Source organism: Bacillus rossius, chromosome 5 (genome assembly GCF_032445375.1).
Source record: "Bacillus rossius redtenbacheri isolate Brsri chromosome 5, Brsri_v3, whole genome shotgun sequence".
Lineage (NCBI taxonomy): Eukaryota > Metazoa > Arthropoda > Insecta > Phasmatodea > Bacillidae > Bacillus > Bacillus rossius.
Genome location: NC_086333.1, coordinates 85,194,587 through 85,210,623, shown reverse-complemented (window position 1 = coordinate 85,210,623; position 16,037 = coordinate 85,194,587). Strand labels below are relative to the sequence as shown.

At 33.2% G+C, this 16,037-nt stretch overlaps 1 protein-coding gene across 1 annotated transcript in view; it reads right to left on the bottom strand.

Annotated features, from left to right (window-relative positions):
* The window catches only part of LOC134532193 (F-box-like/WD repeat-containing protein TBL1XR1), a 54,553-nt gene that overhangs the window by 7,274 nt on the left and 31,242 nt on the right, over positions 1-16,037 (bottom strand). The window contains exons 8-10 of the mRNA XM_063368607.1: positions 3,737-3,939; positions 432-597; positions 9-110 (exon numbers count right to left, since the gene is read on the bottom strand). Of these exons, the coding sequence (XP_063224677.1) occupies positions 9-110; positions 432-597; positions 3,737-3,939 (471 nt within the window). The remainder of the gene's footprint in view (positions 1-8; positions 111-431; positions 598-3,736; positions 3,940-16,037) is intronic.

The window sequence follows — 16,037 nt, the reverse complement described above, 5'->3', positions numbered from 1 at the left end:
ATACTCACGCTGCCATCGGATGCACTTGCGCCGACCTTGTCCCCACGGGAGTTCCAGCACACCTCAAAGATGCCACCTGTGCCCTTGTAGCTGTGCACCAGTTGACCACTCTGCGGCACACAAACAATGCTCTGTCACGTCCTTACACATCTTGTGTAAACCTAAAAATGTTGGATTGGTACAAAATGTAATATGTACTGTAATTCCATTCTTCAATATGAACCAATAAACTCAAATATCAATCAGGACAATCACCAAATGGCCAGAGTAATTATTTGGCCATTGATAGAGAATATATTTGTGTTTTTATTTTATTGCACAAATTGGTGTTATTTTTAGCTTGGAGTGATGTTAATTTGCACATTTACATAAATTTTTAACCTAATATTCATATAGTTATTTTAAATGTAATAGATAGCACTACAGCTTACCTGTGTGGACCAGATGTGCACGCACTTGTCGAAGCTGCCAGAGGCCAGGAACTTGCCGTCTGGCGAGAAGGCGACACTGTAGACGGGCTCTGTGTGCTTGGTGAGGGTGTGAATGCACGCCCCCCGCTCCACGTCCCACAGCCGCACCGTCGAGTCGAACGAGGCGCTGCAACCACACGGGTATCGCTACACTTGGCCGCAGGACACGCTTGCGATCTTCACATTCACAACCACAACACCACACTCGTAAGGTACTCTAACGTTTCATTAGAAAGTAATACTGCAATTAATGTACTTGTTTGTCTTTTCATATCACCGCAGGAAGCTCTGCATTTAATCAGTAGGGGCTGGAAAAATTAGCATCTTGTTATTTGCTTATTTACACTTTAGATGCTATTTCCCAATAATACAGTAAAAATTGCTTAAGACGTTCCCACATAATTTTGTTTTTCTGTATACATCAATTATTCCCTTGATTGCTTCCATATATCCCTATGTTAATTTTTTCCATTCAAAATTTTTACATTTATAGATGCTTCCCACATAATATATAAGTTCAGTATTAATGGAAAATATTAATGTAATAATGTTTATCTTTAAACTCTTAAACCATATTTATCATTAAAATTTTAAACATTTATTTCTAAACAATAATAAAACATAGCCGTCAAAACCTTTGCCGCATGCTGTGTTGTATTTTTTGACCAATCATCTGCTTGCATGCGTATTGACTTTGTGAGACTGTTCCATCTGTACAACATTTTACTCATTCGAGGCATAACATCTGACAAATACAAAAAATTTCCACTAGCCATTCGTTGACCTGTTTGTGTGACATGTGATGCAACTGGAACAGAAATTTGAGGAACTAATCACAGTTTCATTGTTTGTCGGGTACTGTAGTGAAAATTTTTATATGGTGGACAAAATGATAAACATTTCAATATTAAGCGTCTTGCTATGATATTGGTTTTTGGCCAGACTTATACAGTATTTACCGTAAAATGTGCACAATTTTTTGTGTTGAAAAATCAAAACTTGACAACGCCACATGGCAATGCTGCATTGTGCACAGGTTCCTTCAAGCTCAAGATTGGTTGACCTGTTACAGCTTAAAGGAACGACAGACATCTTGCATGTGGTTTGCACTTTGTGAGTTTATTTTTCTGCGAGAAGACATTGCAATGATTGCCAAAGGTTTGCAGTAGTGATCATCTACGGCTGCTGAAAAAAACCTAAAATTATTAAAACAAAACTCAGAATATTAAAACTTGTGCCTCAAGAAGAAAAAAAACATTGTCGCGGAAAATTGTATTCATGATTCGAGAAAAGAAATGTTTTTAAGTGATAGTGTTATTGAAATAAAAAGTTTGTTTGAAAGGTGAGAATTTGTAGCATGTGCCTCCTCAGAAATTTGGGTATAACATACAATAATTTGCAACACTGAATACCTGTTATGTACCACGTTATCTGATACAATGTACTATGTATTTGGTTCCATGTACCATTATTATAGTACATTCACACCTTTTGTTAAATGATTACATATTATATTATATATAGACTTGTTAATAATTTCAATATGTATGTTAATCACTTACAACCTACCACAGAGAAAAAACTTGTTAAAAAAATTATTTTTTCTGCATCCAGGATTAATTATCTTTATGGTACTTACCTTAGTTACATGTAGTATTTCAATTTTATATAATTGTAATTTTTAATTAAGCTAAAAAATTTATATGTGTGTGTGTGTGTGTGTGTGTTAATTTAACCATGTTACTCTCATGAAACTTTTTGTTAGTTTAAGTAATTAATAGAATTTATGCATACATATGGATATTTGTATGTTGTATTGTCTTGTCTTTGTTTTGTCCTACTATTTATGTGTTCTTATAATTGTTTTGTTCTAGTTTTTGTTCTGTTACTGTATTTGTTTTGTACTTGTCCTACATGTTGTGCCCACCGTAGGAGCCTTGTGCTGTTGGTGTGACATGTTACAAATACAAATAAATAAAAAATAAAAAAATAACTAATAATAATAATGGATACTTGTGAATAGATATGAAAATTTGGGATTAAAACCATAAAAAAATAAGTTCACGAATAAATCCGAAGTCAAAATACCTTTTGAACCATATTTAACTTTCATTAAAAAAAATTTCCTGCTGTTTAATAATGTTTGGTGATTTAAGGGTTTTTGTACATGACATAATTTATTTTAATTATGAGAAGTGTTTCTGGTTTTGTGTAAACATTTCGTAACTTAAGTGTAACAGATCTAGTTACTAATGATGGTCATTGGCAAGATGGGAAGAGACCTGGTCCTTGGCCAGTTCTGATATCCGGCACAATCTTCAACCATCACCGTCCAAGGTAGAAGGCGTCTGCACCCCAGGGACTTCATCGTTTGCCATCTCTGTCCCCTTACTTCTGTTTTTTCAACGTAAATATTTAAAACAGTTTTAGTATGTATTATTCTTGGGGCCTACTTGGCTATATAGTTAATTTTAACTCTTTTAAGAGGTTTTGAAATCACAGCATGACAAACTTTTTGGCTACAAGGGTAACTAGTCACAACTATACAGTAATGTTCAGTGAGGCGTTTTTACAGTTATATATAACGAGAGAAGTGTAAGTAATCATGCTAAGTGAAAAATCACACCAACATAGAGATAAGTTCAATTCTTTATCATGAATAGACTTCTGGTAGCAAGTGCGTGGGATGCTTCTAAGAGCCCACTCTTCGAGTAAGCGGATGACGCTCAGTGCAGACCACGTCAGAAAGGGGTGAGGAGGTTTAAGTAGAGCAGTTCAAGTCTTGTCCACACACCGACTACGTTACGACTCTGTTACGGAGTCTTTGCTGAGTCTGTGCGCCTAATAATCACACGCTGGCGCTCAGACACACACACTATTGACTTGTACATGCAGGACTAGTAAGGCCCTACAACATCAGTACATATATTTTTGTACAATCTTCATGCTGAATAAATTACATTTATTGGATTCAATATAGTGAAAGATTTTTTTTTTAAATACTGATTAATTTCACAGTTATTTCAGTTTTCCAGCAATACAACATACATAGTGTACCTAGAAATTAGTTCATATAATTTTTCACTTGTCCTATACACATAACGTAACTGAACCCTTCAAGTCATAAGTTTTTCCTGACATAATCTTAAATTTTCAAAAACCACTGAGAGAGTATGCTCAAGAGGTGAGAAGGAAGGGAGGTGCCCAAGGCCAGTATGAGGCTCACATGGCCAGTATGAGGCTCACATGGCCAGAATGAGGTTCACCTGGCTAGTATGAGGTTCATGTTGGGGTTGGAGGTGCCCTGGCCGGTCGGGCTCCACTTTATTGTGTAGATCTCCTTGCTGTGCGCCTGGAGGTCGTGCACACACGTGTCCTGCTTCATGGACCAGATCTTCAAGGTCATGTCGTCCGAACACGAGGCTAGCAGGTTGCCTTGGGGGTCCCACTTGATGGCGTTCACCTCATTCTGCCACAAACACCGACACACACCTTTACACGTAGTTGCTTGCACCTGTCCACACAGTGAAAGAAAGTCAACTATGTTACTAGTAGGGATGGGCAAGTCAAATCCTCAAATCCCTAATACTTATAGTCCAGTCAATAAATGCACAGAAAGGGGGTGTAGAGGGAAATGTAAGGAACACAATTTTTGACATTGGGACTTTATTTGGACTTGTTATGAGGTAAACATATTAAAAGTCCCTACTCCTAGGTGGTGGGCAGGGGACAGGAGAACCTGTAGATGATGCCTTATTTCAATTTTTATCTATTTTAATTTAACTGAAAAACTATGTGTCCTAGACAAAAGACTCTATACAAAAATAAAGCTGACAAATGTTCCTTAAAATTTGTTCAATTCTCTTTATTGCTTAGCACATAGTTTCTAAGATATCTGTGCTTGAAAGTCGCAAATTTTAAATAAGAAAAAAAAATCACCTCACTTTTTTGTAGGGATGTGCGAAAGTGACTTTATCCACACGAAATGAAAGTGAAAGAAAATTTATCAAGTTTCGCGAAAGTGAAACGAAAATGAATTTTTCTATGAGATAAATATATTCTTAACGAAAGTTAAGCGAAATTTTTTAATTAATAAAGAAAAAAAGTGCCCCAAAATTTGCTCTTCAGTAATAAATTCTATTACATAAATCATTTTGGTACCTTTTGATGTATATATAAATATTACTATTTAATAAAATCAACATCCGCCCTAGACCACACAACACAGCCCCATGTCACTCGTAAATTTCAAGAATCAATCCAGATCTTTCAGCGCACAGTCTATTTCCTTTACAGTCGTAATGTCGCAGTCTATGATAATATATTTATCACGTGCATGGTACTGATGAAAAAATACGTGAATACTGCGGAACGGCCGCCATCTTGCACCACTGTCACACATGGCTAGCTCAGGAAGCTGTAAACTAGGCAATGGACATGGTCAAAACAAAACATAACAAATGGTTGCTGCCAAGTGGTCATTACATGCAGTGACTTGTTGACCTTTTTGTCTAATTGGCTGTATATTATGAGGATTTTATATGCCAGTCAGAGTATGTAAAATTTAAATAAAGCAGATGACAATGTATTGTTTGGCTGTGCGCGAATAAAAGTAGGTACGTTCTTTGTTTATGTGTATACGGTAAATACTAAATAGTGTACTAACAGTTCTGGAATGTATGTTTTACGAATATAGTACCTACACTACTGTTTGAAAGCAAATGAATCAGGTAATTTTTCAAATATTGCATGATTTTGTTTTGATACCTAGGCCTACTGTAATCACGGTTGAATTTTGTTTACTTTATCTGCCATGTTTGTTCAAATTATGATTTTCATTAACGTGAGTTTTTTTCATCACCACGTTAATTAATCTTAATGGAAATCTTTTTTCTAATTAATGTCTTTATATGATTTGCATATGTTATTACATTATTAGTAATAACAAGCAAATCATATAAAGACATTACAGTAGAATCTCAGTGCTAAGTACTTACAGGTACCTCAAGTTTTTGTACTTAGCACTGAAACATGCATACATATCTTTACAAAGAGAAAAAAATATATAAAAAAATAGCTACAGGAGAGCCGCAATGCCATATGTATTCGCAACTGCGACTTGCTTTTTTCCCCGTGTCTAGTTCTCTGAGTATATCCACTTTTTCCTTAAGCGTGAATTGCTTTCGTTTCTTTTTATCTCCAGGATCATTCATATTGTAGCACAAATACAATGCGGTGTTTAAATAACGTAACCTGAAAATAAACTCAACAATAACAATAAACAATCCCGGCACAGACATCAAACAGTATTTTTAGCTTCGAGCATATATATCATAGAGAGCTTATTCGTCGTTTGTTTGGAAACCGAGATCTCGAACAGCTGATTGTTGGCTACCTGCTGGAAAACTTCCATAAGAACCAATGTAGTGGCGGGCTATCGTGCGGGATTTCTATAGTTTGCTGCGTTTGAGAAAGATAATAGGTTTGGTTTATATTAATAAACGTATTAATTAACCAACGTAGAAATATATTAGTGCTGAAGCTTATCAGAAAGTTTTTAAAATATGGTTTTTTAACTTGAAGACCCAACCCTTGTTTACCCTACTTCAAATGTATTTAATTTAATATGGTTACTTCTTGTGTTGCGTACGGATGTAATGAGAGATTCGAAAAAAGAAGCAGTGTTTCGTTTCACAGGTAAGGTTATGAATAAATAGATTTAGTTTAAGAAAGGATTTGAAACAAAGCTGTTGCGATGTGACGATAGCCGACTTAACATTTTGTGAATTAGGCAAATCCGTATTTATAATATACTTTAGTTAATGTCAGTGTCGAGAATTCTATGAAACAATTATTCTAAAAGACAATTATAAACTGATATTCTCTTATTGTTTTGCAAAAGATATTTGGAATGTGATAAACCTAACCTAAGCGACCTTAAACATGATCAACCATTGGACCATTAAATTACTTATGAACTATTTGAATTATTGCAATGCTATTTTACATAATCATTACAATAGATGTCAGTAGCTAAGAAAAATGTTTAATCTTATTTCTAATTTATTTTTATAGGATGACCCCTAGTTTGATTTTTAATGTTTTTTGTAGGTTTTGTGTCAAACTTATTGTTAACATTGTGAGAGTTTTTAAAATTTACTGTTTTACAGTTTCCCAGTTGATGAGAAAAGAAGAAGTATTTGGACTTTGGCTCTTAAAAGGGTTGATTTATATATGATCTTTTGTTTTGAGTAAAGAGCAGACATTCATAAAACTAAACAGGGTTGATGCATTTGTAAACAAAGATTGTGCAATGATATGGATGCCAATGATGTGACCAAATTCTTGTAATTTATGTCTTTGGACTAAATTTATTTACTACTTATTAGAATGTAAACTCAAGAAATGTAACATACTGTATAAGCCTGTTTACCATAATTATATAGTTTTAAGTTTCATTGAAGCTAAATGTAAAATGATTTTGGAAAAGTATCTGTATGTGTGTGTGAATGTGACATACAATTGTACATGAACTATTGTATTTAATAAAATAGATTTTCTTACTTTTTTTTTTAACTAAAATGGTTTTCAATTTTGATTTATTATTTATTTTAGAACCTGAAACCTCATATATTTAACTGCTGTAATTTAAACATAACTTATTTTTTGTTTACTTTTAATTGTAGGTAATTAGATACCTACTGTAGATACCTACCATATTGTTTTTCAGTTCCTAACTCGGTGGCCAAGGCGGCAGTTCAGCTTGTCGCTCAGCAAGTCAGAATATAATGTCTATATTTAAATGTGTGCTTTAATAAGAATAAATTTGTCATTCCTTCCTCATTATTATTTCATTTCAAGCTAACATCCCTAATAAAGACAAATGAACCTGTCTCCTTTTTTGCCCAACAGTCTGAAATCAAAGAAGGGAGGGATAGAAAAGTAGCAGAATAATGACTGGCAGGAAGAAGATGAAACCAGATCACAAAACCGAAAACTAAGCTTCATAGGTTCAGTATAGTGGACAGATTTTATAACTTTTAAATTTAGTGTGTATAATTTAAAATAAATAATGTTTAAAAATGTATGGCTCTTTGCTTAATAATTCTTTATCTGGCCAAAATCTAGAGAAAATAAGGGTTGTTGCTGGTTTTTCAATAGCAGATGAATACTTAGTTGTGAAAATGTAGTTACATTTAATTTGAGGGCATTAAAAGTCTAGGTCAAACAAGCATTGCTACTATTTTTTTAAAAATGTGATTTGAGAATTGAAAACCTAACACACTACTTAATATTTACGAAGTGTATTTTTATAAGTTTTCCATTATCCTAAGTTTTTTAATGGCAACATCTTTTAGGGGTTCCATATAACGGCCAAAATTCATATGCAGAGCTTCTAGTTACACATTTTTCTCGAAAACCAATGTTTGTTTCAGCACACTATTTTCATATTGGTAACATCTGTCACCATTGTATGCATGTATCTTAAATAACTTATGTAAGTTATAGGCATTATAAACACAATTTTACATTTATTAAGAGCATAAAAATTTTAACCTCTTTATAAAAAATAGTTATTTTATTGTTAATTCAAAGTTATGATCAATACTTTCAATCTTAAGGACTTAACATGTTTCTCTGCATTGTAATATTCTTATGTCGCCGCTTTTCCGTAATAAAACATTCCAAAATTACTTTTTTCCAGTCACTAACTACATTCCTCTACTTATCCTGAAAACGATGTTTCTAAAATCCTACTAGTTTCTTAGAAATTATCATTTATAGCTTACATTGCAATACCTGAGCATTTTTGCGGCTACCACCATTTTTGCTTTTCCTTGCGAGACTATGTGTGTACATGTTCTGGAGAACATAAAATTATTGTGGATGGTTGGTTTGGTTAGTATAGCTAAATTAAAAATACTGTACAGTATTTTTTTTATAGTTTCTTAGGTATTTATAATTTAAGTAGTAGGTAACTATCCTGATCAAAACAATTATCCACAATATTTGTAAGTATTTTTAATTTAGTTTGAATATTATCTAATTCCTGTCACACAACTCTATAAAAGATGATATGGAGATTTCTCATGCACATTTTTATCCTTTAATGTTGTGGTATTAAATTTTCTTGTGTGAATGACAAACTTCGATGAACTTTGAAACTATTTGGGTCTCGGAATTTTCTGGTGTGAACTGTTTGCACACTGTAGTAATTTCTAAGCAACCATTAAAAATATTTTACTTTATTTTTTAATGTACCCATACTAAACTACATATTTTTAATGTAGCTAACATATTCAAATTGTCCATTATTACATCACAAATTCATGATTATTTACACTGAACATGCACAAACGAAGCCTCAGAACAGACTGTTGTAAACGTTAGCACGCTAGGTTTGCAGATCCCGTGATTCTCCATACATACAAATGTTTACCTGGATCTGAAGCAACAAAAGGCTGTTGCTATATGAATGCACAGATATTGTTATTTAAGTTATAAATTGTGATTTCTCAGAAACCTACAGGAATTTAAAAACACAATGTTTAGGGTAAATAGAAGAATGTCATTACTGTTCAAAAACTGTATTTTCTAAATTCTATTATTTTAGTCGAGCAAAAGTCATCATGTAAGAATATTACCCTCTGAATATGCAATTCAAGCTTTCATGTAGGCCTAATACAATTACAACTCTGTCTTGCATGTACATACCCCAAGGTAGGCTACCTGTGCCCCTTAATACACATCTAATTATTTTCATAGGACATGGTGGGGCATTATTCATTTCATTTAAAAATCATACGGCCAATCATTATGGTTACCTTTTTTTATAGTTTGAGGAAACTGTAGAGTAACATTATTATTTTATTTCCACTCAGCATAAATTATCTGAATAAAAATTACTATTTATTAGCTCCGGTAAATATTAAACAAGCTCACTCAAACGACCAAAGCCAATAATGATAGAAATGTAGCAGTCTCGAAAATAATGTTATATATCTTGTATCATTACATTTAGTATATTTATATTTCCAATATTGCCTAGCATTGTGTAGATTTTAATAAAGTTCGTAATAAAATACGAGCTTAAGACTGAATCCATCAAAACGTATTGACAAATACACAAGTGTTGAGGTTAGAGGTACGATACACAACAAAAACACTACCTTCGGGCACAATAATAACGTGAATTCCGATCAATTCAGACATATTTAATTACTTATTTACTTCTACATTCTTTACTTAACACATTTATTGATATAAACGAAGCCTACAATCGTCCGTGAATGCAGCAAACACAAAATATCACACATGTTAGTCGACTACTTCATTGTTTCCTATGGCAAAAACCCGTCGCGTAGCCTACAATCAGCTGATTGAGATCCCGGGATCAACAAACAACACAGCAGCTATAGCCAATGAGCTATCTATAAGTATATATGATCGAAGATTTTTAGCGTAGCGTAACACTTTTGTCTAAATAATTAATACTTCTCTCAAACCTCCGTCTTTCGATGTATCGAATGGTGTTGTGTTGCTCACGTCGCATACTACGTACGGTATAATCTATGGTTGTGCCTGTTTGTTAACTTTGTTTTGAGAATCTAGAGGTTAGAAAATACGTTGCGTTGGTATTTGTGTATCTTTGTTCTACTACATTAATCATTTAGCTGAAAATTTATTTACCAGTTTAAGTAAATTTTGGTGTAGTAATGCCACGCTACTAGTAGAATTTATACGTTATAGTGAAAATTATACTTTAAACTGAAACCGTTTTGCATGGCGAAGATACGATTTTTGGCGGGGACTTAAAAAAAATTCGTTAAGTGAAATATACTTTATAATAAGGAACGTTATTGTACCGGTATTATACTGTACATTTTTATTAAATTACGATTTCTTTTTCAACTAGAACAAACGAACTTCGGTAAGCTATTGAACTTTCGTTTGGCTCGAAATATTTCGCTAAAAACGAACTTCGACAGATGAAATTCTTACCGATATCGAAAATGAAAGTAGCAAAATTTCGATTTCGGTATCGGTATACCGAACATTCGCACAACCCTACTTTTTTGCCTTATTTGACAACCTAACTTTTCAGCTCTTCGTCCTACGAAAAAGTCATAAGCAAAGAAGTTGCAGAGCATAAAATTTTCTTCAAAAAAATATCATTTTGCTATCCTATCTTTAACAGTTCAAATGTTAGATATTTTGCATAAAAACTTAACTTCTGTAATTTCGTTATTCCACTGCTCTAACTTTATATAAAAGCTAATACATATGAATGTGTTTAAATATTATGTACTATATATAAGTGGCACACACATATTATATGTTTATATGTATTACCGTGTTTTATCAAATAATCACCACACATTTTATTCTAAAATCAAGTTTGAAAAGTAGGGGTGCAACGTTAGTGCGAGAAAAAAAAATTAGATAAAGTTCATCAAAAAAACAAAAACCATTAATGGAAAGTACGTTTATTTAAAAAGTGAAGTATAAAAGAGAACGCCAAACAATTTAAATTAATAAGCAGTCATATTAAAAAAAACCTTTCTTCAAAGTTAAATAGAAAAACAAAATCTGTGATTCGAATGCGAGCCTGAAGGAACACATAACTATCATAGTACACACCCCGAAAAAGTGTGGGCCATAAAATATAGTTAACTCGGCACTGACAGAGAGCGCACGTTGCATGCAATCGGCGAAATATCGATATTCACAGGAACCAACATAACCAAACATGAAATATGCCAACGAGAGCTGGCTACATTTTTATAAGCGGTACACCGCGGTGACGCAGACAAACAGATAAAGGTTATAAATTTTAAAAACGTTTTTAAGAGAAAATTTACACATCAGACAACTTTGTATTTCCGTTAATTAAATAAGTGGTAATGTCCTAATAAATCTTAGATTTCTACTTTAAAAAACATAGTTTTATACGAAAAAAAATACCCACACAAAGAGCTCGGAATCTAATAGCGGGACCAAAAGCAGGGGCAGGAATACTGTTATGGATTATAATTCCCAAAATATAAGTTTATAAAGAATTCTTTGCACACCATTAAGCATATAAACTCCGAGGCTATTTAACTATTCACCTCTATGCCTATTTCAGCATGAGTCTACACAATTCTTAAAAATATAGTACGCCCCTACAGACTTACCACTACTAGGTTGACCACCTATTATAATAGTAACGAGCATTCAAATAACAAAATAGTATACGCCATTGGAGGAGGGAAAAATTGGTTTTAAGTGATGGTGTTACTGTAATAAAAAGTTTATTTAAAAGGTGAGAATTTGTAGCGTGTACTTCCTCAGCAATTTTCAATATATTTTCTTTATAATCTTTCTAACATGACATTCATTTCGGTCGTCCATGACCGAGATGTTTATGGCGTTTCACTGATGTACACAAAACAGCTGTGATTGGTAGCCATTACATTGATGATTTTTTTGCCAGTCCATCATGGTAAACATGTTATTATTCAGAGTTAATCCATAAATAATATATTTACTACTCAGTATATTTAGATACATTTATTTACGACAAAGAATTGTACTGAAAATAATTAGAGATGGGTCGATTCCATATTTTCCCGATTCCAATTCCAAAAATGCTTCGATTCCAGATTCGGTTCCGATTCCGATTCCACCAAAAAATTTGCCATGTACCTAATCATTAAATAACTTAAAGGAAAAATACAATATACCATGATTCCAAACAAACTTCTATTTCAAAACAAAGTTTTTAATGCAATTCTAATGAGAACAGCTGCTTGTATTATGCTAATTAATTCATAAGCAATACATGGTTATAATTTCATAAATTTCTAGAAATGAGAATTCGGGTGTATTTACAAAACAAACTGGAATATTAAAACAGTAAATAAATCAAAAATAGAATCTTATGGTACATTATGAATTTCACTGGAGTCCCCCAAAGCAAAATAGGTCCTCATGTCCGAAAATGTTTTAATAGGTTGGTTGTGGTCTTTGTTGGCCCACGAGATATTTTCGTGTTACAATAATTGCATATAGCAAATTTGTCATTGATCGGGTAGACTGTAAAATGTTTCCACACTTTAGACATGATTTTTTATTTCTAATACACCATTTCACGTGTGTTTCTGCAAAAACGATTTATATACATCACAGAAATACGTGTACTATACTATAGTAGAAATAAACTGACCTGATCTCTTGAAAAATAGTAATTGAAACCACACGTGTTAATAGAAACAAAAGTGAGGTTACAACATAAAGTATTCAATTATATGGAGGCTTTCGTGTTTCATCTCATGCAGTAAGTGCTCAACCGCGTCAAAATGTACCATCTATGTGCGAAGCAAACGAAAAAGTTAATTAATCAAACATACTAATTAAATATATTATTATATTAAATAAAAAATACAGTGATGTATTACGTGTTTTAACCCAATTTTAACCATTTTAAAACTTCAAACAAAAGAAATTACGATAGATAGTATTGCTTTTGTTGTGTTGCAGGTTCTGTTAGCTGTTTACAACGTTAAAGTATGGCGGACTCGGCTTGATGAGATGATGTATTCGTAATTTGTTTCATTTCCTTTCTTCACGTATTGTGTAATTCAACACGACATAAGTTAAAACACGGTTATGATTCTAGAGTTTGGAAAACAAATATTTCATTTGATCCTAACGACTTTTATAATGTAATTGTATAAGCTGAAACTGCAACCAATATAAACGTGATATAAGATAACTATTACGTAATTTACCAAATTTTGGAATCAAAGTGCAAGGTGAGTTATGTAAATATTGTGACAATGTTCTGGCCGAAAAAAACTGTAATTTTATCAGGAATCGCTGGTTTCATTCAGGAAAAAACTTCTTTTTTTTTCTAAATTATTAAGAGTGCTTAGTACCATAATAAATACGATACGATTCCTTGAAACTTGGCGGAAGAATCAACGGTTCTGATTCCTGGCAGTATCGGTGGAATCGAAGCACCGAAGAATCGACACTACCCATCCCTAGAAAATATTTATAAATTTGTAATAACCTTGAAGCAAAATTAAAGAATGCTGCAAAAACATAACCACAGAGGTTAACACCAGTACCAAGAATGCTAACTGTGCTGAAGTTAGCTCTATCCGCTGGATTTATTTACCGCCCGGTGTGTCCTTGTACAGAGAGCTTTGGACAACAGCATACGCGATTCCATGCAACTAAGGCAAATTCTGTCGCGTTTTTATTTTTTTTACATCAAAATGTGCAATGATGCCAATAGACCTAAGAACTTTCCTACAGGTATCTATACTAGCATTAAATATAATTCAAGAGTAAACTACCGTACAGGTAGCATCATGCTCGGAGAGCCTCCAATGTGATGGTTTTCCAGGTATTTGTCACAAACATTAATTTTTCCCCACCCACTTTGGCCACTGGTAATGACAGAGCTAACAGATAAGGGCCTTCGATTACACTACTTGTAGTTTGTGTATTTATACATTTATAGATACACTTTCAACTGAGTTAGTATTTCTAACGTTCCCAGGTGAATTACTCCTGTTTAATTCTATGATATTGAGGTTAACAATGTTACCTTGTCAAGTCTGTATTTGAAGCCCTCGCTTCAATTCGTTGATACACCCGTCTACCAGTTATTTTGTTCCCTAACTTTTCCTGTGTTGCTTGATGTTTCTTATTCGTTTCCTCTAAATTATTGTTGAAATACCCATCAAACACATTCATTTTCTCACGGACAGCAACCATGTGGCTTCTTCACATGTTTTGTCATGCTTTCCTAAAGCTATCCTTACTTTGTCTCTAACTAATCGAACAGTATTTTCCACTATACTAACTCTAGTGTTAACATCGGCAAAATTTCAACACACTTTAGTTTTTCAATTGGTTATCTCAGTTATTAGTGTATTTGTAACATCTCTCAATATTAATGAAAACCACCGGTAATGTCTTAAAGCAAATTGTAACTGTTCAATCAAATAAACTCTCAGAAAGCAAAGTTAAAACCAAAACCATATTACTAAATCACTCAACAGTGGTAGAGCAAAAACATGAGTCATCCATTCTCCAGGGATACTCTGGATAACACAAAACAGTGAAAACGTGAGTTAATAAGAAACTCTGAAATCATCAAATTGAAAAAAATTCTAATTGTGAAACTAATTGAAAAACCGACTGGCTGACTACACACAACCACAATATACTAGAACAGTACATACCAGTTTCTAGTAAACATTACCTAAAGTAGGTCTTAACTCTCTCTCAAATAGACGATGGTTCTTCCAATAGCTGCCAAGAAGATCAGCAATGAAGTTCAAAAGTGTGGTAAGTAGAAGTCGACCACAAATTGTAGAATCATAGAACAGAGACTGCTTCAATCGGACGTAACGTGGACTTCTTCTCGCAGATAACAGCAACCACGAAACATTGGTGGATTGAGATGTACTAATCTCTTCAATGTGGATGGCAAATTATTGTCCTGTAGTCTGAGCCATACACTTATAAATGAGTTTGTCCAAGTACGAAATTCATTGACTATTCACACTGATGTCTTGTGCCAACTCTTCTTAATTCCAAATGTTCTCTTAGAAAAGAATTTTCACCAAATAAATCAAAGTTTAAGCCTCTTCTTATTATTTATCCTACTTGTACCTTGATACAACCAAATTAATGTCCTTATAACACATAACTCACTTTAAGAAGGTTAAAATAAGTTTTAACTTCTTCTTTTGGAATTTCACAAATTTCCACTACTCAAAAGTAAAATTGTCTTTAAATATGGAACTCAATCCTGTCGGTTTGAAATAACGTTTCCAACTCTGGAATTGGTTGATACATGACTGGTCTTCATGGAGGTTCAAACAAGACTAAAAGTTTCCCATCTAACGCTCACGGATATTTGAACTTCTTCCTGGTCTGTACTGGCCAATCGACACAGCTCTTAAAAATTTGCCATATAATCACAAATTATTTCATTCCAAAATTACAGATCCTAAATTATACCCAAATCAAATCTGATCATCTGTAAGGAGTATTCTACTGAGATTATTTAGGCATTTAATTAATATTTACAAATACAAAAATTTCAAAATAACAAGGAGACTTAGAATAGGCTATAAAAAAATTGAAAATAAAAAATAAAGTATCCAACTAAGATTAGTGATGGGTCGATTCCGATTCCGGAATCAGTCGGTTCCGTCAATTTCACTATAATAGAGGGATTCAGAATACAATGGTTTTGGAATTGACCGTGACCAATTCTTTCATTGTTTTGTAAGTTTGCAAAATACATTTCATATGCAAAGTAAGAAAATACAAAGAAGTTGGACGTATATACAGAATGTATCAAAATTCATGTTACAACGCTTGAGGGTAGAAAGCTCTTATTATTTGCAACCATTTTTGCCAATAAACAATAAATATGTTGCAAATAATAAGAGCTTTCTACACTCAAGCGTTGTAACATGTATTTTGATACATCCTGTATAATACTTAAGTTAAATTAGAACTTCATTTTTACATAACTGGAATTTATGAAAATACATT